Genomic DNA, 24,937 nt, shown 5'->3' on the forward strand with positions numbered 1-24,937 from the left:
GAGTTATTGGACCAACCACTGTGCTCCAAAGTTGAGAAAAAACAGACTCTTCAAAAACAAGCAAGCACACACAAACTGCTGGAAGACATGGAAACCAGGTTCTCCCAATATCAGTTACACGTCATTCAAACTGAAAGCAAAGGAAAAAAAACCTTCCTGGCACTGAGGACATCATTGACATATAATCCCAGACCCTGTGAGACGGAAGCCATCGTTCTCCATCCACAGGCTAATTTAAATGTCCTGAAATTTTAATATAACATCTCTGAGAATTGGATTTATAGCATATCAGCAGATATTCGGCCGATCGGCAGATAAGAGTTGTGTGGTGTGGAAAGGGGCGTGTGCTGGTATTTGTCCCTGTGGCAGGCATTCTGCCATCGATTTTCCTGCAGGATTATTATTCCAGTTTCTTCAGCAACTCCGGGCAGGATATGGGCTGGAGTCTACCTTCCCCTAAGCAAGATCATTCTAATTCATAACCCCTTCCAAATGAGTTATTGACTGGTAGAGGCTTTGCTGCCATTCTCAATCAGAGGCTTTTACCTACAATATATACAGAAGTGGTCTCCAAACACTTGTCTCCCAGGCAGTGGGAGGAAAGATAGAGACATCTGGACGGTTCAGACAGAAAGAGATTGCTTTCAGGAGATTGAACACTACTCTAGCAATACTATAGATACCAAGCTTTGCTTCGTGCTCAGCTGCCTGTGGAACATTGTGATTACTTTGTTATTCAAAGTACTGGATATTACATTTTCAATTTACTACTTTTAGTTGAGTTATGGCTAAATGTAGTACTGCCAGAGAGACCAGTGGGTTATTAAGGTCACCTGTTTTACACAAATATGAGAACTGATGAAGACCCACTATTTTCTAAATCCATTGGTTTTAACATACTATTGTTTGTGGTTGTGGTACTGAAATCAGACTTGCCTACCCTGGAGTGTTTGACCCTTTGTTGTACTTGTTTATCTCTCAGTGGCTGAGCGTCAGCTTACCTTAGTAGACCCACTGTATACTGGAGTGCTTCATGGACATGCTATCACAGCAAACCACTAATCACAGTGAGACCCTCAGTGGACGACCACAGCCAGTCAGAGCAAACAAAGTTGCAGCAGGAGTTTTATGCTGTGATATTAAAGTGTCTGCACAAACTACGATCACTGGGCACAGGAAGTTCTTCACGCTACGTTTGGAAACCATGATTTGGCTTCCAAACGTTGAATGTTAGGACCTATATATACGTGTGTGTGTGTGTGTGTGTGTGTGTGTGTGTGTGTGTGTGTGTGTGTGTGTGTGTGTGTCATATACATATGTATGATATAGCACTCAAAGTGTTTTTCACAGGTGAGTCTGCAAAAGGCAGAAAACTGCAAAGTGTAAATATATTTCAGTGATTAGTCATCGTGGCAGAAGGATGCGGCTCTGAGGACACAGTTACTAAAGCGTAGGACAAATCACAGGGAGAGATGAGTTCCATGAGACGTGTGTCTCATATTACTGCTGCAGTGACACAGGGAACGGATCTGGTCACTTATGTCCTCGGCGTGTTCTGGTACAGCAGGAACAGGAAGTCTCGGTCAATATTAGGTCACCTCCAGCTCAGCCTCAGTCAGCATCTCAGCTAATTACAGATATATACATAACTGATTTGCAGAGACGTCCTATTTTAAGCCAAGGGCACGATGAAGCAGTGTAAAGATTTAATGCATCACAGTAACCACCCATAAACATGGCAGTATCATGAGCTTAAGAAGAATGCGGCATGTGTTTTAAACTGGGAGAAACAGACACAGTGGACAGGGGCTCAGTGTGTCACAGAAGCTCACCGGCCTCTGCTTTGTTCACCTGAAACTGTAAAATGATAAATGCTATATTTATTTTATCCATGTAACTGAGTTTGGCAGCCTGGGATAGCTTCAAATTTCTATAAACTAGCTATGAGTGAACTATAATCATTTTAAGCAGCTTAGCACTGATTTAAATATATTTACCAGCAGCCTGTTGGCCGTAGGCCAAGACAGTGTTGCTCACAAAGCCACCACTGCTACACTCATTTTAAGGAAACGGATAATTCGGACCAACGGCAAAAAGGCAAATAAAGTCATTCAGCTAAAGCTTTTCATTTTCTGGTACTCTGAAAAAATACCAAGGAGAAGAAGAGATGTGAAGACAGAGTAAACATGGCAAAGAAGAACAGGCAAAACAACAACAGCAATGACCAGACCTGGGTGGTTCCAGCGAGTTTAGCTGAGGACATTTGGGGTATTAGCACTATTATCTGGGCCTTAAGAGGGGTCCATTGTACTCACCATGTTATACATGTGATCACCACCAACAGCTAAGTACTCAAAACCTTCTCAGCAACACTTGCCTCAGTGAAAATGATTGTCCTCACATACCTGAAAGAGTTGTCATTTCATCAATGCAAAGTTGGTGTTGTTCCCTCGTCATCACAAATAATGTTGTTCCAGGTTCAACATTGCAAGTGACCAATCACCTTCTGCTGACGTCATCCGCGACCTCGAAAAAGCAAACGCCTTCAAAAAATCGACTTCACTTGCGAGAAGAGAAAGCGCCTCTGTAAGGACAATATGTATAATGCTCACCGTTTATGGAAGGAAAGTATCCTGAAATGCAAAGAATTCAAGGTCCTGGATCGGCAGACAGACGCTGTTTCTCTTCTCGCAAGTGAAGTAGATTTTTTAAGGCGGTATTTTTCAAAGGCACAAAAGGGGGACGTCACAACAATGTGATTGGTCACTTGCAATGTTGAACCTGGAACAACATTTATTATGATGATGTGGGAACAACACCGACACGAGGATATCAGATCATCCCTGTGGGGAGGAGAGTGTGGTTTCAGTGCAGCTGTAAGAGTACGGGTGGGGTTCAGTAGGTCAGGGAACAGTGCCAGGTGGAGTTGATTGACTCAGCTGCTGCACATTTGCATATTCTTTATTTATGCAGTAGCATGCTAGGACCAGCAGATACACACAGGGACCGAGCAGCACAAGCAGCCGCACTAGTTTGTGCAGCAAAAGTCAAGAAGCAACTCTGAGAGGTGTCTGTAGTGCATTCACCGGGTAGTCTGTAGCAAAGCACGTTTCTTTATTTAAGACGTGTGCACAGCTGCCAACAGTACTCTTTCATGCCGCATCGGTGCCCGCTGTGTCTCACTGCAAGGGCATGTTGGATCCAAAGTGAAGTGCTCCAGACCCAGGCATGCAGGCAAACCCAGATCCGGAAAAAAATCCTCTAACCCAATTGGCGGCAGCAGCCTGGTCCAACCTATCATGCCTAGAACCATCTAAGAGGCCGTGCAGGAGCTGGTCATGAGGCACCTGAGCACCAAAAAACCCCAGAAAAAAAACACCTTGCCACCAACTCCAAACTGTTGCTTGCCCTCTCTCTTTCCTGCCAACTAATTTTAACTAATCTGATGGAGGTGCATACAGTCTGGACACTGCTGCATCAAGTGTCCACTAACAGAAAGTGGCTTGGTCATCCAGGTGGCTGGCTTCTGACAATATTACTAAACTATATCCAATAAGGGGATAAACACTGGTCAGTCGAGGCTTTGGCCTACATACAGCCTCTAATCGACCCAAATCTGATTTGACCAGTAGATCTGATGGAAGCCTCATGGCTGGCCATTAAGTGTGGCATTGGGGGCATTTACACGTAGAGTAGAAAGTAGAGATAACATATACATAACATATAAAAACATATAAATCAAGGCCACAGTCCGCACGCGTATTATCGGAGGCTCTGCCTTACAATATAAAGCACCTTGAGGTGACTGTTGTTGTGATTTGGTGCTGTATAAATAACATTGAATTGAACAGTAAGTTCCTGCTTTGCGTACGCCTGATTGTTGGCCTGGGTGTGTTAGACCTGTGGGCCAATGTGTGGGAGTGTAACCATGACCAATAAGAAGATGTCGCATTTATGCAGTGTCTCCTCAGGAGGCTCTGCTGGTTCCCACTGAACACTGTGGAATATTTTCCACTCGAGCAGGCTCCTGATGATTTGGCCTCTGACCAAATGACAAAAGCTGATAATCATTTGGTGCACTCTGATTCAGTACATACATGGATCATTTCTAGTTGGTTGTATATAGTAAGTCCCAACATTCACTGTGAAAATCACGTCGTTTTTAGTGCCAAAAAGCTGCAAGGTGACACTTGTTACAACTGCCGTTTTAACAGAGCGTGCACTCTTCACACACATTAAAGGAAATGTATGAATTCACGAGTGTTAAATCTTTGAACACAAGCTCCAGTCTGTCAGTCCATTAGAATATCACCTACATCTTGAAATCCATGATCTGCAAGTTCATTCGTACAGAACTCACTTGGTTGCTAGACCCTGTGTCCTCTGCGATGCGTGAGGTGCACAGCAAACACTTAAAGTGATCTTTCTCCCTCTGAATGCTGTTTGGCAGAAAGCCTTGCAGGGCTTCTGACCCTGCTTGAAGAAAACTGAAAGAAAAGTCCAAGCACAACAAAGAATTAACTCTGAGAGGGTGAAAATAGCCCTGTATGAGAAACCTCTGCACCACACTCCACACTAAGGAACTACTAAAGACTTGAGCTTCTTGCTGCGTGGTAGATTTAAATCTGACCTTTTCATACGAACACATCCCAGAGGAGAAACTGCACAGGACAGGTGATCACCACAATGAGCTGAAGACGGGAGGTGGTGGAGCGCACGAAGCAGAAGCAGGGTTGCAGAGCCAGAATACAAACCAGGTACAGCTGATCATGGTGGCACAGAAATCCACGTGGCACTCCTTAATAAGGATCATCATCAACCTGGCTTTGTACTAGCATTCTCAACAAACTATTGTTCTACCGGTCGGCACAGCTCACTGTGGAGACAGAAGCACAGACTCTGCAAAGAGCAGAGGAGGGGCTGTGTGTTTACTCTAATGCTAACTGGTGCACAAACAGACAGACACTCATCACAGCACTCACACTTTGATCTGTTCATGGTTGTCATTGTTGTAACTGTGTGTGTGCCATCGAGGATTACACTGCCTTGTTTTTATATAACAGTGTCACTATTAAGCACATGTGATACTTCTCAAACAATCCACGAGCTCCAGGGATGTCGGCCTTCACGTTGCCAGGTCCAGCCTGAGGAGAGCCACCACAGATACAGACTACAGGCTGAAGCTTCACAGTCATTCCAGGGAGGGGACCCCATTATACATAAGCTATAGATGCTATCAATAGCAACAGTGAAGCTCAATCACCTGCTTTGAAATGGAGCAGCACAGCAACACAAACAACCAATGACAACACAACATTTAGTGTTTGCACAGGAAATGTTGCAGTATTCGTCCTGGGCAGCAATCAGCTTCTGGAGGATCTTAACCTCTCACTGTCACCGTGGACTATCCTTAAACGGGTCCGTGCACTGTGGCAGTGAGAGGTCACACCCACACCATTGTGCCTGTCCGCTCCCAAAGGCCACATTACTTGTGGCTCTCACACCCACTGTGAGTAAGTGCTTTGAAAGGCTGGTGCTAAGCCACATCGAATCTTCACTGAGAGCCACTCTGGAGTAAAACCTGTTTGGATGGAGGGACAACAGGTCAACATCAGTACGTCTCTCCATGCTGCACTGACTCACCGTGAGTGTCAGGTGACACATGTCAGAATGCTATTCATAGATTTCAGCTCTACTTTCAGTACCATCATTCCCAGCAGATGAATAGAGTGAGGTTCATAATAAGGTTTAACTCCTACATTGGTAACAAAGGACAAGTGCTGTCTTTATTTTACAGACAAATATTTGGCAGGAAAGAAGTAATGACGGTTCTCAGCCTTATAAGACACGAGTACAGTAAAAGTGCAGGTTTCAGTATGAAATCATTGTAAACTGGAAGAACAAGTAAAAGGACGTGTTGCTGTGGTACGGCTTGTCATAGAAGTCACTCAGTGAAACACAGTACAATCATTAGTCTGACTGATGATGGCACAATACGTGAAACCACCTTTGGAAAGGATATTCTTGGGATTTTGAACTTCATTGCCCCTTGATCAGTTATTATGAAAACAGACAAATCACTTTTATCAGATTTGAAATGATCAATTTATTCCATCAGTTTGTCATCTGGGTCATTACCACCCACAGCTCTGGGGACAAGAAACTGGGAAGTAATGAATAAGCGTCGCCTACAGGTTCTGCACAAGCTGAGAAAGCAATAATGACATTTCATAGAGATGAGTTGTTTGTTTTTGGTTTTGCATCTAAAAATAGGATGCTAAATTGTGGGAGTGTGTGTCTAAAGAGGGGAGTGATACACAACAGTGTGAATGACACAGTACAGTTCAAGTTTGCCTGAGCGAGCTCACAGGCTGATGTGTGAAGATGGAACCAAAGACCTGACAACACATAAACTTATTCAACATAACTGACAATCTAACATTTGAACTAGTGTCAGATGATAACATTTGGAATATGTTAACAACGCCATTATGGAACAGTTTATAGGCCAACGGAGCATGGAGAGGTACTTTATCATTAAAAGCACTGCTCACAGCTGACTGTGGACGACACACAGACCGTCTCCACCCACACTGTCCTTAGTGACAGCATTTCATTTTCTACCATCAGTCATCAGGAGAGGGTCACCAGCCAACAAGCAAACGTCTCCCTGCATTACTGCACAGAGTCTATGCTTGCACTCTACAGCTGTGTATTTCTTGTCTTTTAGTAAGGATCGGTTCCTTTTATTTATTTATACAGCCACTGGGAGCGATCACCCTGCCATCACTGCAGCATGACATCCAACAATCAAAACTGAATGCTGTGCAACATACACAAGATACCCTCGTGTCCTCATCGCAGTGTCAGAAAGCAGCTTCTGCTCACTCGTAGTCGGGTTGCTGAGAAATGCAGCCACACATTTAACAGACATATATATATATATATATATATATATATATATATATATATATATATATATATATATATATATATACAGCTCTGAGTGAAGGGGCACTTAGTGGTGAAAGCAGTGCAGATGGTAATACATAAACCGCATTTGCACAGCACAGTGTTCATTATGAGCACAAAGGCACTTGAAGGAGAGCAGCAGTGAATTTGAGTCTAAAAATATAAAAGCTCTGTGCTCAGCATTATTGGTTTTGTATAGGTGTACGCTCTCTCATATTGTGGAAGGAGGAGAGGAGTTTGTTATGTCCCATATCTGTCACCTTGAGCACAGACTACAAAATGCAAACAGCGCTCATGATGAAGTAGACTTTTAATAACTAATAGCAGAAAAAGCTGATTTCCCTCTCCCAGGAAGTGAAACAGCTCAGCCCTGAACATGCAATTGTTCCTCAGACACGAGTGCATGAAAAGTATGTTCTTTGAAAAATGTGGTTCCATCACATCAGATGAGTTTCTCTGATTGAGGTCAAAGTAGTTCAGCCAGCATACTTACAAATGAAATGACAGCTTAGCTCTGGCTCACCTTGACTTCTAACACTTCTCATTGAGTTTGCTCAGTACGAGCTAGCAAACACATTCCCAGTAAATATCACCGTGTCTGCGGTCACATGCACACTGAACGCAGCTTCACATTCACTCAAATCACTGCAGTAGTTTAAATATGATTGAAAAGTGATTATAAGATTGTGAACAAAGACAATGAGAGGCTCTTTCCAAACATGACAGCTCCCATTTTTACTGTACAGATTACTCATGCTGATGATTCCACCCACAACCTCTGCTTTCATCTGCTGTGTGTGTGTGTGTGTGTGTGTGTGTGTGTGTGTGTGTGTGTGTGTGTGTGTGTGTGTGTTTGATGATATAGTAATGTTACAGGCAAAGAAACCTGCTACACTGTTAAAACATATTCCTTATTTGTTCCTTATTTGTTCCTGACTGCTCAGTTTGATCTCAGTAAGGTCGGCAGTTTGGTACGTAAGTGCATGTCTTAAATAATTAGAATATAAACCTTCACATATTCTACAGTCAATAAATATAAACATGCTAATTCGAGGATTTTCTTTTGTCTTATTTGTAATCTTTGTGAATTCTAGCTGTTTCTGAAATGATTAGAATATTTTTTTAATTGAACCTTTCACATAGACAGTCCCACTGAGACGCAGTGTGTCATTAACAATGACACAACATATTAAAATGACAGACAGCTTTTTCCTAAATCAAAAAATAATTAACAATACAGAAAAGTCCAACTTCTCTGAAGCAGGTAAGTTTGTACAGTCATTGCTGAGTCAGGGCTCTCTCACCATCAGTGCAGCGGGCATGGAGGCGGTCAGCGTGTCACTGCTGAGGTATGACTGAAGCTCTGGACAACATTGGTTCTCTATGGGATTCCAGTCAGGTGAGTTTGTTGGCCACCAAGTGCAGTAACAGGTTTGTGAGCAAAGTAAACAGTAGTAGTTTGGAGGTGCTCTAAAAATGTTAGATGGCTGTTACCTTTGGACCCAAACCATCACACTGCACCTCAAACATCCTGGAAGCTTCTTCCACTACAACCTTGTTTTCCAAATGAGCTGCAAAATTTGCTATCACCGTAAAACAATCTTCACAAAAACTAAATCCTCAGTCCAGGTGAGAAACGTCTTGTGTTTTCAGCATTTCAAACGTGCCTTCGTGTTAGGCCTGTGATAGTTGCAGCCCATTTATGGTGGCTCTTGATGCGACCCCGAGTCCATTTCTTGGAAAACTATCCCAAATACCTGGAAGGACCGTCAAGAATTTTCCTGACAATATCCTCAGGGCTGCACCCTTGTCTCATGCTTGTGCATTTCTTTTCCTACTCCAGCTTTCTATTAATACGCCTCTACAAACAGCCATCTTTGTCAGCTATGACCTTCGGTGGTTTATGCCAATGAATGTCATCTGAACAACTGTCGAGTCAGCAGTCTTCCCCATGATTGCGTCTGTGTGTATACAGTGTGTCCTAAGCAAGCTTGGAATAACTGCTTCTGCCTGCATGCACTAAGATGTGCTTGATAGATAAGACGTCTGACAAAGTCTCTGTTTTATTACTGAATGACCCAGTGTGTGTGAAAAGCCTCCATCAATCAAAAAGATCGTTTTGGTCAACAGGTTTATATGATGTGTCTTCGCTTGCCGGAGGTTTCTTCCTGTTAAAAGGGAGTTTTTCCTTCCCACTGTTGCCAAAGTGCTTGCTCATAGGGGGTCATATGATTGTTGGGTTTTTCTCTGTATCTATGAAGCGCCTTGAGGCGACTTATGTTGTGATTTGGCGCTATATAAATAAAATTTAATTGAATTGAATTGAATTAGCTGTAGGGTGATTACTGTGGCAGATAACTTTAACCCTTGTATGGTGTTCGGGTCTGTGAGACCCGTGTTCAGTTTTTTTCAAAAGAAAAATTAAACAATTAATTATTTTTTCACGTGTAAATGTGTTGTGTCTTTCCACTCACTCCACTTGATTATAACTGATTTATTTATAACATTTTATATAAAAGAAAAACGAGAAGCACATTAATTCATAAAGGTGATCTAACAAAGGTAAAGGGAAAAAATTAACCATGTTTGCTGTTCATATGTCTTGTAATTGGGATGAAGTAAACATCTGTTGAGTAATTTAACATAAAATTGTTTGATAGTGTTAATTTGGAAAGCCAAAACTCTAGCGGGTCCACCAGACCCATGAACACTGGCTGAGTAACAAAAATACGAACACCACACAAGGGTTAAGCTAATTAGCTCCTGTTTATCACATGGTTCAAGGTTAGAAACTTGGACAGATAATAACACATAACAGTTTTTATTCCAACGCTAACTTTGTAGATTTGTAGATCTCAGTGCTCTGCCTGTGTGGGTTTACTCTCCGCCTTCGTTCGGCTCCTCTTGTGTTTTTCCGGTTTGACTTTCCTCCTCTGGTCCTTCCTGAATGAACTCACCTGTGCCCTGTTATTCCTTTTCCTGGTGATTCTTTGTTCCCCTCATCTTCCCAAGTCTTCATTTGTGCTCCCTGTGTTTTGGATTTCATTGCTTCTGGATTTTGTCAGTCTTTTGAACTGTCATGCCTCTTTAGTGTGACGTGAATATAAAAAGAAGCTTATTATCTGGTGCCAGCCTCTCTTTGAGTTGTTGTATTAAACTAGGCTAACCATGCCTGACTCTCATTTGTGCTGAACACATAGATATGAGATTCATATCGATACTGTCATTTTACTGTTACAGAAAGCAAACATAACATTTTCCTGGAAGGTTGACTAATTCTCAAATGACACTTGAAACAGCATCCTCTGCCTTATGAATTGAATCTTTTTCCCAGTCCTCTGTCTGCCCTGAGTTCTGCTTTGTGCCCCAGAGGGTTTCATCACAATCCCCGCTGAATCTTTAACATGCTCCATGGATTCATATTATAATCACACTCAAACCACAGAGCCTGTTCTGCCAAATACTGTATATAAATGATCCAATCTCCTTTGATGTACAGTAATCCTGTCTGACTAGAGTGCAATTCAAAATCCATAACCTGCCTCATTTTTCAACCTCGACCTTATTTTCTTTCTTTTTTCTTCCATCATCACTATTGATTATGTTCAAGATTTCATCACTTACTTCACCAGCTAGCGTGAAGTAAGTGCTCGAGTAGACTTGAAATATGGCTCCTCAAAATACACACACACACAGCAATAAGACCTGCATCCCCAATGCTTATTTATATATATACCCTGCTGGGGTAATAGGCTGGCCAAAGGAGGAGATAGAAGCCACTGACATAAAGACAAGAAAGCTCCTTACCATGCATGGAGGGTTTCACCCCCAGTCCAGCACCCTGAGGGGGCCGGGGACTGGTGAGTGTCAGCACCACGGTCCAGGATGAGACAACGAACATCCATGAATACATTGGGAAGATGGCCCCAACTGACCGAGTGCTCAGTGAATACCTCAGGCAGCAGAAACCCAAGAAAGAGGAGGGAGACGAGGAACCATCATGGAAGGACAGGCCCCTGCACGGTATGTACCACCGGCAGATAGAGGAGGTGGCTGATATCCAGAAATCCTACCAGTGGCTGGACAAAGCTGGACTGAAAGACAGCACAGAGGCACTAATCATGGCAGCACAGAAACAAGCTCTGAGCACAAGATCCATAGAGGCTGGGGTCTATCACACCAGGCAAGACCCCAGGTGCAGGCTGTGTAAAGATGCCCCAGAGACAATCCAGCACATAACAGCAGGGTGCAAGATGCTAGCAGGCAAGGCATACATGGAACGCCATAACCAAGTGGCCGGCATAGTGTACAGGAACATCTGTGCCGAGTATAACCTAGAAGTCCCGAGGTCAAAATGGGAGATGCCCCCAAGGGTGGTGGAGAATGACCGAGCTAAGATCCTGTGGGACTTCCAGATACAGACGGACAAAATGGTGGTGGCTAACCAACCGGACATAGTGGTGGTAGACAAACAGAAGAAGACGGCCGTAGTGATCGATGTAGCGGTTCCGAATGACAGCAATATCAGGAAGAAGGAACACGAGAAGCTGGAGAAATACCAAGGGCTCAGAGAAGAGCTCGAGAGGATGTGGAGGGTGAAGGTAACGGTGGTCCCCGTGGTAATCGGAGCACTAGGTGCGGTGACTCCCAAGATAGGCGAGTGGCTCCAGCAGATCCCGGGAATAACATCGGAGATCTCTGTCCAGAAGAGCGCAGTCCTGGGAACAGCTAAGATACTGCAGGACCCTCAAGCTCCCAGGCCTCTGGTAGAGGACCCGAGCTTGAAGGATAAACCGCCCGCAGGGGCGAGGGGGGAATTTTTTAATATATATATAGCTATATAGATACACACACACAAACATATAGATAGATAGATAGATAGATAGATAGATAGATAGATAGATAGATAGATAGATAGATAGATAGATAGATAGATAGATAGATAGATAGATAGATAGATAGATAGATAGATAGATAGATAGATAATATCTATCTATCTCTCTCTTCATGTTCGTGTTATATTGGATTTTCTGTATACCAGGTCTGTTGCCTAGGAAATATCGCTGATGTCATCATTTCCATGAAAACACAAGGAGGATACATTGCAGCGTTTTGCTGGCAGTGTTGTGTCTCGTGTGGCGACACAAATTTAGAAAGTGTGACAACACACGCAGTAAACAGTGCAAGCAATCCCAGTGTGGCCGTCCAAACAGTAAAGATGAAAATCATCATAGTCTCTTATATCATATTGTCTCTTTTCTGAGTGTGTGTGTGTGTGTGTGTGTGTGTGTGTGTGTGTGTGTGTGTGTGTGTGTGTGTGTGTGTGTGTAATACTCGACGGCCTTTCTGCCTTTGAGCAATTTTCACGGTATTTTAACTCCACTATGTTTCCTTTTAGGATCTGGGAACTATGGAAGCTCGTTTCCCCGCCTGAGTAAAATACCACTGATAACTTGAAATTTCAGATTAATAATTAGGTATCTTTAAATTTGAAGTTAATAAATTACATTTACATTTCAGTGAAAGTTACAATTCCTGTGTCTAAACACGAATAACCAGAGAACATGTTGCTATGTCATAAATTCCTGGGACTGAGTAGAAGCTTCCTGATCACAATTACTGACATTTTGTTTTGTCATCCAGAATTCAAAATTGTGAGATAAGTATCTCAAAATGCAAATTTCATGACTCAAACTTTTCCGGTGAGGTAGCTGTGCCAGTGAGGAAACTCTGTGAATGAGCTTTTTAACCAGAAGCAGATGGAAAAGATACGCAAAAATAAACACGTTTCAGAGGCAGAACCAAGCTCCATCAGGACTCCTCCAGTTACTCACAGCTTTATATGAAATAGTCACAAAAAGTCATCTAGTGTTGCTCTAACTTTCCGTGTTTTTGTCGTATAAATTTGACCTTGTGGTTTGTGTTTGCTCACATTATTATTATTGGACTGCACTTTCATTCATACATGTGACTCTGAAGGTTCTCAGTCATCCAGGTCATCGTAGTCTAAGGAGCTTGTAAAGAAAAGCGTCTGGACTTCTTTAAGTTGCTTGAAGACGTTTCACCTCTCATCCGAGAAGCTTCTTCAGTTCTAAGGTCAAATGGTGGAGAGTCCCAGATATAAACCTAGTGGGAGTTTCCCCCCAAAGAGGGACAATGGACCCTCTGATGATCCTCTACCCTAATCACATGAGCCAAGGCATGAAAATTGGTGTAATCACAATCAGCCGAGGTTTTGGGTGAGCTCAAAGGCTCTTGGCTATTTTAAAGCGCATGGCACAGAAGAGCCACCTCCACGGGACAAGACTCAGCAGTCTATCTGCATCTTAAGGATAAAGGACACTCTTTCGAGGATGCCAACGTTCACATTTTGGACAGAGAGAACAGATGGTTTGAAAGAGGTTTGGTTTACGACACCAACTCTCTGCCATCTATAATCCAGTTTTGAGATCCCTCACCAGACGCCTTAACGCCCACTCACATCCTGGGCCATCTGACCTCAGGAATTCGCATGATAAGGTGGGGCCAGGTTTCACAATGAACTCACCCGAAACTCTGGCTGATTGAGACCCACACCCAGTTTCACACCTTGGCTCATGTGATTAGAGGATCATCAGGGGTCCTTTTGTCCCTCTGTGGGGGGAAACTCCCACTAGGTTTATATCTGGGACTCTCCACCATTTGACCTTAGAACTGAAGAAGCTTCTCGGATGAGAGGTGAAACGTCTTCAAGTAACTTAAAGAAGTCCAGACGCTTTTCTTTCCAAATCCATACATGTGACTCATGTGTTTTGGTAACACATATTTTCACAGACTCTAAATTTAGAAAAACATACGTTGACCACATTTGAAAGATTCACTTTGTAGTTTTATTGAAATGTATATTTATTTTATTATTATTCCAAAAATTGCAGCACTGGTTGTTACATATGATAATAATACATTTGTATTTAAGGCACACTTTTCCAGTCTCACTGACCTCTGACCTCCTCTGATGCTAATGTTAAAAAAAAATCATGCGCGTAAAAAATGAAGTAATAGAGAAATCACACGCTGTCGTTGTTTCACACTTTAGACTCGGCTCACATGATTACATCTCACTACACAAAGCCTGTAAGTCACGGCAAGACACTGAATCACTGACACACAATCAGAGCTACACACACACGTGTTCATGATAAAGACACACAGACGTCAGCACTGAGCTTTATTTGAGTACAGAAAGGAAACATTTATATTTGGACTTGATTGACCCAGGAGTTCTTTTTTTTTTCTCTCTCTTCCCCCCCCTTCTCACCGTCTCTTCTCCCCTTTGGTTTTCTTTCTTTCTCTCATTCATTCCCCCTGTCCTATTTATTAAAAAAAAAAAAAAAATGACAAAGGATGAACTGAAGCTCTGCCATCACGTAATGTCGCATACTGCTGTTTCTGATGTCATTTAGAGAAAAAAAATATATATATATATATATTTTTTTTTTTTTTTTGGACTTGATTGTTCCTGTGTTTGGCCTCGACACGACCACAGTGGATTTAAACCAAGCAGCTGTTGAACAAAACAGCTGCTTGTTTTGTTCAACAGCTGCTTGGTCTGTTTAGGTCCAGCCTGTCCTGTCCATCGTCTCCATGTCCAAAGGCCATAAAGAGGCTGCTCAGAACGATTGTCCTCTTTTCACTGCTCATCTAACGACACCCTCGGGATCGGGTGTGAAGTCTTTCAGGTTATCACCGTGTAGAGACGACCATATTTCCTTATGTGTGACTCTCTCAGACTCTTTTCACTTCTGTTAACTCTCTTTGTCATCAGACTTTCTCTTCTTCTACCATCTGTTACCACCAGCTCGACAGACTTTATTTGCCGCAGAGTAAATATCGTGGTGGGCCATAAAGAGAGCAGCTCATTTACTGCTCGTGGTCCAAATGTTTGACGTAGTTCCTGGCTGTCTGTGCAGCCTCCATGACTGCCATTCTCCTTTATAGAAACAGGAAGAGATCCCATCCTTCAGCTGAGCATCCAAACACAGTTTAATGCTTTTGGAGTGACATCTGTGATCAGTCATATTCCTGGAAAAACACACCTAACGCTACATTAATTAGCTTGTTTGGTTCTGACACGATATTGCACAGCACACTTTGCTGTACATTACTTTCAAGTATCTTTTGGTTCTCTGCAAATCATTTTATTTGCAATGAGTGAGGCCCAGGCCAGGTCTACTCTTCTGTTCACTTATTGACAGTCAGGCTTGTCGGGGAGTGAGGTCTGGCCCTGACCTGCAGCATTTAGCTTGTATGGCCCATTAAACACTGACCTTCATACTAATGCTCACCAGTGCAGCCAATGCAACATACTCAACACCCATGCTGGAGACATAACAGAGGCACGGTGCAAACTTTACTGTACAGAAATCCAATTTCAACTCGCTTCTTTCAGATTTGAGGATCTTTGTACGACTGATGAAAAATGCTCTATTTTGACAACTTTCTATAGTCGGAGCACCTCTTCGACCTAAACTTCTCTGTTAATGTTGCTTTTTCTAAGTGGTAGAGCCGTCTGCTTTCTAACACCAGCTCGGGAGGTGAACGTATGAAACACAGTGCCCCAGTATTTCTGTGAGGTGCCCCTGAATGTGACTTCTTCCACACACAGGTAATCCAATTTGACCTCACCTGTGTGCATTACATCTCCTCAAAACTCTGGGACATCTCAGCAGAGGCAGCAGGCTGGAGTCAATGTTACACAGATACTAGGTCCCATGTCATCACGGGTCAGTGCTTCCAGCTGATCCGACTCAGGCTTTAGCTTCAATGGGCCATGGGAAAATTCAGTTACGAGGTTTCTGTCAGCATGTGTCTGTCTTCAAAAGACACACGATCACATTTAAAGTCTCGCTGCGATGTAATGTCTCTGTTCTCTGCTCAGCTGGATAAAAATAATTTTAAGCGTTTAAAAGTTCTGTTTCAAAGGTTTTATAAGAACTCAGTGTTCCTGTAACGTCTGTTTGCTCTCCCAGGAGCCGGGCACACCAGCCGCGGCAGCTTTACTCTATTGGTTTTTTGGGAGTGTATTTCTAACAGTGACGACTCTTAAATGTGCTGAATTGGTTGTGAGCTTCTACTTGCTGTAACTGCTGTTCCAGCTCACATAGGCTGAAGTGTGGAGTAATACCGAGTGTTCAGGAGTTATCTGACCCACCGTGTTCATGAAATCTAGCCTGCTAACATCCCACAAGCTGTACCTGCTTGGGACTGTGTTCCTGCCGTTACCTGTTTTATTTCATCTGCTTGTTTGATATCTTAGTTAGCTCTGTTTTAACCACCAGGTTTCTTCCCGTCTCTATGTACATATACGTGTGCAGCTATGCAGGGCGACTTACAAAGAAGCTGCAAGCAAAGGTGACTGCAATAACAGCATCATCCTCAGAGAGGATCATTTGATGATGATGATTACTGTTAATGCTTTACAGTCACTGTGATTCCATAATTTTGTCATGTATGGACTTTGGACTTTCACATGTCTTCCTTGCTGTTTGATAATAAGGTGCATTAAACCTGTAACTGTAGTTGAGTTTTTGCAGGGTTAACCTCTCTATTTGGTGAAATCTGACTATATGGGAGGACTAAGGGAAAAACGTCAGTATGCACTGAGCCTTAGGGAATACATGCATGAAAAAAATGCAATTAATGGGCCCCTATAGTTCTACATGTCGTCATCACTGGGCCTGTGTCTTCTGTGACAGTCTCAATATGTCTTGCGACTAACATGACGTCATTCCTGACACAGAGCCTGAAAATTCAAATCTCAAACACAAAACGCAGGGATATGAAGTGTGTCCACTGACAGACGCTGATGAGCTGGACCATGGGGAAGCATGTTTTGCGGTTCGTCAGCAGCATCTTTAACTTTGATTTTGACGGCTGGTTATTTAGTGTGTTTTTTACAAGTTTTCCCACCTATCTGCAAACAGCATGCTTAATATTAATGTACATTTGTGTTGTCCCAGGATAAAGGACTCTAATGGATATTTGATGCAGTGCTTACACTGAATGTTTCAGCAGGTCCATTGCATTCTGTAATGAAAGCTTGATGCCTCCTGAGCACACACAAGTGGCCGGCGGGTGGCAAAAAAGCAACAACCTGTCCCACAGGCCGGTTAATCACAGAGCAGTAAAGGACTGTGGTGCTAATGGGGCATTCTGTGTCCACTCTACATGTGCACTGAATAAGTGTGGGAGGCAGTCAGCGTAATGCAAAGACACACCGAAGAGCCCAGAGTCTCCTCGTTCTCTTCACGTGTGTCGTGTAGATCCAACACAGCTCCACCAGCAGAAAATCAATTTGCACTTCATCACTTCCTATTAATGAATTCAAGAAATGTTCACCGTGGCTTTAATTACACAGGATCCTTTTACTATATTTATTTTCAGTGAATAAACGGCGTGATGTTGTTAAGAAGAAGCACGTTTATGTTAAAACACTTTGTGCATTCTGCGTATGTCTGTGTTTGTATGTGGCTTTACGTCTGTTCCTCACCGTGACCTGATGGATGAAATTCAACAAAAAGTTGACCTTTGTTCAATTATTTTCGTCACTATTTTAGCCACACTGTTCGGTGAAATCAGTGGCTTTAAGCTTTTGCAAGCATCGCATTCAAGTCTGTAAATTAGTCAATTCAACTTGTATTTAAAATAATTCGAGAATATAATTTAATGTAATAAAATGATGCAGCTACAAAATCATGGGGGTTGGAAGATGTCCTGCCTGCGTATCATTTAGCATGAATGTGTTAGAAAAACCACATGTGGTTCCTTTGTTGTATTCTAAAGCATCCAGATGTGTTTCTGAGCGTCAGCACGGAGTTAAAGTGTATGAATATTATTCTTTGTATAAAAGAAATAATAAGTGTAATTTCACAAAAATCACCACATCAGTACATCACACCTGAAATCACCTCATAAACACACGGGTGGGATAAGCGCATCACTCCTGTTAACATCTGTGAATGTTTACGCTGGTAATTTTGTTACACACTGCCCACTCCCTTAAACTTGTGGGCCATTCATAAATTCGTTCTGTGCAGCAGGTCTGTGCCAACTCTCTGAACACACGACCCTTATGCCAAATTTCTTGGTACTCTGCAAATAACAGTCAGAAGAGCAGAGCAGGGACAGGGAGAAACAGCGAGTCCCCAACAGGTGGGGATGGAGCAACATCATTTATGGGGTGAAAACACAGCAGTGAAACTTTTGAACAGAAGACAGAAAAGAAGCAGCTTACCAAATCTCAGGACATGTGGCATCCCATGTAAAAGCCCCACACAGTGTGTTAGCAGCAGTAGAAGCTTGACGGTGCACCTGAGCCTGGCTTTAAATATCAGGTGGGGGATCTTCATGGTGCTTGTTTGGTGCGCTGGATTTAAATCCCTGGATCGGTATATTCCTCTGTATTGTTTTCTCTTTAACCCAAACGACGTGAATTCAGGCAGCTGTAAGATCAAGGCATGATCTTCACCAGCGGGCTGAGCAGCGGTTTTCCCACATCCATTTGGCAAGAGGGGAAAAATCAGTACGAGTCCAGCTCACTGCGCCAAGAAGAAAAAGACCTCAGCTGAGGAAAAGGATGGTGAATGTGGAGGTGGTGGTGTCGGGGCATCCATGCTAGGCGGGGAAATCCATTTACTGAAAGACAAAGGAAGAGATAGAAGAGGGTGAGAGTTGGGGCTGGGGGGAGGGGTGGGGGGTTACCGAAGTGACAAAGTGAGAGTGAAAGACAGTGAAGCGGTCTGAGCAGCCTCCCCAGTCCGAGCTCCTCCCGCTGCACTGCCGCACAGCATCTGACGTCGAGCGCATAGGATGGACGGGGCTGCTCACACTTCACTCTTGGATCTGTGTCCCCTACCCAAAGTGCCATACCTCCCGCACTCCTTTCCCTGCTGTATCCCCGGCCAGCTTGCCAGCCGCCGCGCTGACGTTTCTCCGGTTCGGCTCAATCTGCGTCGGCCGAACACCGTCGTGCACAGCCCCATAAAAGCCAAGCCATGAATTCGAAATGATCGCCAGTGTTTGATCGAAGTCATTCAAGCACGGACTGCGTGGGCTCCATGTGTGAAGCAAAGCTGTCACTGTAACTCAGCGTGATGAATAGGCTGCGCTCGGCGCGCCGGTGTTTCAGCACTCGACTTCTGTCTTTGGAATTACTTTTCCTTTTTTGAAATTCATTCTTCTCAGACCGAGACTGGGCAACCTGTTAGACACAAGCCTCGATATCAAATTTACATTTCACCTGTTTCGTGCCTGACTCTGGAGGCACTGTCGTTTTATAGCAGCACAGAATTATTGAAGGTGAAGTCCGTGTGACTGGAACGCTCTCTATTCGGATGGCATTTAGAAATGAAACAATATACTCAGCTAACATTTTAACAACAGTCACAGGATTTTTAGGCAAAAAAGCCCCAAAAAACTAAATGTATTTGTTTCTAAATTTTCAGTTAGAATTTCAGTCATCATATTAATGTGCTGCATAATTTCCGAAATTTATAGATTATAAACGCAGACGCGGCGACGGTGTACGGAAGTGGGGATAATTTAAAATGCATTAAATAAAAATATATTCGCTCCAATCCCAGCTGCCAACTACTGAAAATACAAGGTAAATAAGGTAATGATGACGGAGTGCTAACACGGACTTTCTCTGTGGGCTTTAACGTTTAGGCCACGGACTTTAGTCTGGCTTTGAGTTTTCCACAGCGCAGACACCGCCTGTGTTTCACATCCAGCTTTTCATTGCGGCTATTTCAGCACCTGAACAGAGAATGTGTGTTAAAGCAGGAGATACTCCGAGTGTGTTTCAGCACCACGAACAGAGGCTTGATTTCACCGAGGCTTCAGCAGGAGATCACTGGCTTTCACATATGCTCCCGTTATGATGCCAGCTTCCTCTGCTCGCTTGCCTCCTTAATTAGCAGAGATGTTCTGTTTGGACTGATGATCCATAGTTTGGGTCAGGGTTATCCTGTTACTCCTAAGCGTCTGATTCCATATTTGCAATCATTTTTTGTAGGCAACACAGAAAACTACTGCTGTGCCCGCCATTTATAGACATGCAGGTGGGTGTGCAGAAGGTAAATGTAAAACGATTCTGGTGAATATTGTGTGAGGGCCATTACACTTCACCTGTCACACCAAATAACTGATATTACTGCTGTATTACTATTGGCTGTGATTGTAACGTTGTTTGTCATTTCATCCTCAGATTTCACAGGACGTTACTATGTTTGCTAAATCAAAAGGAAATTACAACCTCGAGTTAAAAGCTGGACACAAAGGTCGGGAGAAAAACAAGAGGCAGCTTTACAAGCTAATGTAGAGAAGTGCTGGACTGTACAGGTAAAAATGACCTCACACTTGGCACCAGCACACAGACTCATCCGGATCTCTCCTATTTTCACAGACAGACTTACAGGTCAACAAATGTCCCTTTGTGCATTTGGAAAGGGCGTAAAGAGCGCATGAGAGGAGCCTCTCCACCGGCAGCACTGCCCGATGATAAAGTTGATTTACAGCTAATGCGCTTGTGGACTGTGGGTTTCAAATGTGCGGCTCATCTCCTGAGTTTCCATCAAACCGCGCGAACTAGAGACGTTATTTACGGATCATTCATAAAGTGGATCATGGTGGAAATTTAACGACCCTTGTAATGTCTTACGAGCCCACAGCAGTAAGAGCACCAGGCCGAGAACGAGGAGAAAGAGGAGGAGGTAGTCGTAAGGTGACAAGCGTCTCTACACAGAGGTCGTGCATAAACATGGGAGGTCACTTTCCTTCAGAGTTTCTGAAGCACAAATCCGAGCCGTGTTTGAGACATGGACATCGTTCTTTCTAAAGGTGTCTGGATAAAGTGCACGGACCAACTTCAAACCGCGCCTGAGGCGTCAGCGGCGGAGGTTGGAAAACGACGCGAAAAAGCTTCTACCTGGGTCTGATCTGTTTCCACACGACCTGACCTGTTCCTGAACAAATCCAGAGGATCGTGAAATAAGTGTAAAGTTTGGAGAAAAAAGCGTGCCTACCTCAGACAGAGCGTGAGCAGAGAAGAGTCATCAAAGCAGCACAAAGAAGTTGATTTGTTTCTATGGAAGAACCGTGTCGCTTCCCCCGCGCTCTCATCTGGTAGCGCTGAGCTCCGGCCGTGGGGGAGACACGCCTCCTGTCGGACGGCAGGACGCACTGCTTAAAGCAACAGGGGGACGCTCCGGACTGAAGGCTCACCGTCTGCAGCTTCCCCCAGCGGGGCGACTGTCAGCTCAGACTGAGGCTCCAATCCTTTAGATGCCTACACCTTACAGTTTGGGGTTGTGGCAGTGACCACAGGACATACCGGCTCGGTAAGCCTGATCCCGTAGATTGCTTATATGCCACGAGGCTGAATAAATGCGCATCACAATGGGATGGAGATTGCCTTCATTAAGTACTAAGAGCTACTTTGTCTTTATTCTCCCGCAGGTATCATTTCATGCAGCAGTGTGCAGTTGAATCTCAAACTGTGACAGTGAGGTTTCCAAAGGAATTTAAAGAAGGGGTTTTCTATCGCGGGGCCTCGCTGCTGCAGAGCCCCGTGTTTAGTGGATTAATACTGAGCTTGGTGGACCCAGCGCAGCTGGCTGCTTCAGTCCGGTCACATATTTGCGCTTCAAATGTGCACTGCGTGTGGAAAATACTTACTCCGTAAATTACATTTTATCGTAAAAAAAAAAATCAGTGTTTGGTGGTTAAAAAAGTAGAAGTTTCCTAAATTAACTGCTAAGAGTACCATATGGTTTTTGTAGAACTTAATGCAAGAGAGGACACAATTAATTTTGCATTTGTGTTTCATGTTTACTATTTATTCCTTGTGGAAAGAACACAATGAAGCCTCCTATCAGTTCTATAAACTGAAGGCAGAGGGTCGTTTTTTATTACCTTACATTAAATATACCAATTATACTGCAGTGCTGAGAGTAACAGTGATGGGAAACCTTTTTAGATTTTCCATATAACAGCACTAAAAATGTGACAGTCATTATGAAAACATTTTGTCAGCAGCAAGATTCCCCATCAACACTGTCAGAATTCACTGGCTTCAGGAATGCACCAACTTACCTGTTTAATAACCAAAAATATTAGTTTAAAATAATTAAACCAACTGTGAAAATACAAAACAATGAATAAATGTACACACAAACATAAGATAAAATATCCAACTTACTATGAAAGTAAAAATGTGAAACTTTTTAATAAAAATTCTGGAAGAAACAAAACAGAATGTACAACATGTTTAAATTAAGTAAAGAATAAAAATGATTTTCATTGTTGTTGTTAAAGCAGATTAACTAGGAAAATATAACATTTCTGCACCAAGAAGGTACTGAGCACATGGACATGATGCTAGCATCACATCATCTTTGCGTTGACTCGTTAGAGAGACGCTGCACACCGTGAAGCCTCATCACCAAAGCACCCTCACATTCTCAGCTTTGTATTGTAACACAAGCTGACTGTCTCACACATACGACCCACTCATGTTTGTTTTACACATCACTGCTGCCTGCTGTGATGTGTTTCTGATGTTTTTAATGTGTCATTTTGGTCACAATTGTGAAAGCTGTTTCTTAAAAATAAATGTCAAAATGGTCAAATGAATACAAAAGTACTGAAGTCCTTGAAAATCCTTGGAATGAAAAAGCAATGTGCAAACAACCTGGGCCTGAATTCCCCTTTAAACCAAAAACAGCGAAACGAGTCGCTTAGAAGATCCAACTACTCAAAAGAACATAAATAAAAGAGGCAGAGGACTAAAATATAGCTCGCCAGGGCTGAGCTTCATGCTTCAACTGAGTCAAATAAAGAAATCCAATCTGCAGACTAGAGGGGTGATTATGATCATGGATGTAAACTGTTAGTGGACTCAGATGCTTTTGAATGTTGAGAGAACTATGAAGAGCTTAGAAGTCATCCACTAAATTAAATGTCTGTGGATCTCGCTGTGAGTTTGAATTTTACTCAGAACAATATTCAGTCATTTATGGGAATCCAAAGATGCAAAAATGTAAATAATTCCCACCGAGAGCTGTTGAATAATCCACAGAAGCGCTAACAAAGTGTGTGGATTACCTGAATGATACTGTAGCATCAACTCCGTCCTTCTTGAAAGAAAGAAAAAGATTCACTAACCTGCGTGGAAGGTTACATTGTAGACAATCCCACAATACTCGTATCCATGGAAGAGTCTATGATTGCATCCCAAATGAAACAGCTTTATATCTTTCCCAACGACACCCCAACAAATTACTCAAATTTTTACAAATGCTCACTGTAGTTTTACCAGATAATTATCTCAGGTCAGCTACTTTGTACAGGTTAAGGGGAGCAGCTGCTACAACACATGTATCCCTGATTGTGGCACAGTGGGAGGAAGAGACAATCCACAGCACTAATGTGAACTGGCTCAGATCAAAGAGAAAGATGTAGAAATGACATGTGACTTAAACACTGTAAGTATTTTAGATGTAGCCATCGTTAAACAGAAACCATTTCTCTATGGAAAGTAACTCTTGTCTACAGCAACACCATGGAAAACATGGCAGGGTGAGCAATTTACACGCCTTAGGAGGAACAGTGTGGCAAAGGAGAGGAAATCAAGATCCAAAGAAAGAAAGAACCATCCCTCCATCATCGACAGAGCATCAACATGCTCTAAAATCCCAACTGCCACAAAGAAAGAATGACTTTCATCGCTGAGTTTAACCATTGCAATCAGAAACATAACTGGCACTGGCACATCTTAAAAGGAGAGCCATCTCCCCCTCTGTCATTTTGAGAGCTCATTTATCCTTTCACTCAAACAGTCCTGTCGTGACAGAGTTTGTTTCCTGGTTCGGGGCAGTGCTAAGGGTGTCTGACTGGCACAGCTGCCATTTGTGTCTCCTATTTTACAGTAGTGCCCTGGGGCAGATGTGTGTGATGTAACAACCCTTATTATGGCATAGCACCTCTACGGGGTGTCGTCATATTACTGTAGTAGTTGGAGTCTCCTACAGTGAGGGCGGGGGCAGCCATTACAGTCCAGCACGCTGCTCTCCGTGCATCTGTTTTAGAGAGACCTCACCACTGTAACGGGCTGGCGGCAGGAACCACCTAACCCTGGAACATGTTTGTATGAATGCGTAGAGCCGTGGAGACCTTGCTGTGTGATCTTATGGTCTTCAGTTAATGCCAAATAAAAGTCTGTTGTTCTAACTGACTGGCCTCCAAGTTGCCCAGCTAACGTCCACGCTGCATGCCTGCGGGACCTGCTAGCCGCTCCTTCCTTGCCAGACCGCCGTGGTGATTGGAGATGGCAGCAGGAAGCTGCAACAGCAACCTGAAGCTAACGTGTCAGTGTTGCACAAAGCAGCTCAGTGCAAAATCTTTGTGAAACCACGATGAATCATGTAATGATCTGGAAGTGCTGTTTCGTCTGTTTATGTCACGGCGTTTCGACAATGGCAGACATTTACACTGGCCTCCAGGTAGCCTCAACACTAGGACGTCGGCCCCGTCCCATGAGGCTGTTGCAAGCGATGCACAGATTGCAGCAGAGCTGGCCACAATGGACTGGGAGGGGGTAGCAGTGCAGCAACAGTAGCTTGAGATGCATCTCCCTGGAGGACATCCTCGCTGCTTCTGTGACTCTTGTATGGGGAGAGAAGATCGGCTATTAGCCTTCACCCAGGAGCCCAATGACACACCAGCTAGGAGGCTGCAGTCAGGGACATCTGAGTGAGAGATGCACATGATAGTTCAGGGGGTCCTGGAGAAGTTCAGGGTGCACTCATGATAGTTAGGGTCATGTGGAGTCTGTGCCACGATGATGGAAGCAGTCTTGTGATGACACAATAGCTTGGCCTCAACCAAGTGTTAAAAATTGATGGTCACATGGTGTGCACTGATGCAG

At 43.4% G+C, this 24,937-nt stretch overlaps 1 protein-coding gene across 2 annotated transcripts in view; it reads right to left on the bottom strand.

Moving 5' to 3' along the window:
- grik2 (glutamate receptor, ionotropic, kainate 2) overlaps nucleotides 1-21,357 on the bottom strand; it is a 340,023-nt gene extending 318,666 nt beyond the window's left edge. For both annotated transcript variants that reach the window (XM_082550857.1, XM_082550858.1), the window contains exons 1-2: nucleotides 21,036-21,357; nucleotides 18,245-18,645 (exon numbers count right to left, since the gene is read on the bottom strand). In XM_082550857.1, coding sequence (XP_082406983.1) covers nucleotides 18,245-18,359 — 115 coding nt within the window. In that variant the 5' untranslated portion in view covers nucleotides 18,360-18,645; nucleotides 21,036-21,357. The remainder of the gene's footprint in view (nucleotides 1-18,244; nucleotides 18,646-21,035) is intronic.
- Nucleotides 21,358-24,937: the final 3,580 nt, after the last annotated feature.

Source organism: Aulonocara stuartgranti (genome assembly GCF_965226115.1).
Source record: "Aulonocara stuartgranti genome assembly, chromosome: 11".
NCBI classification, from domain to species: Eukaryota; Metazoa; Chordata; class Actinopteri; order Cichliformes; family Cichlidae; genus Aulonocara; species Aulonocara stuartgranti.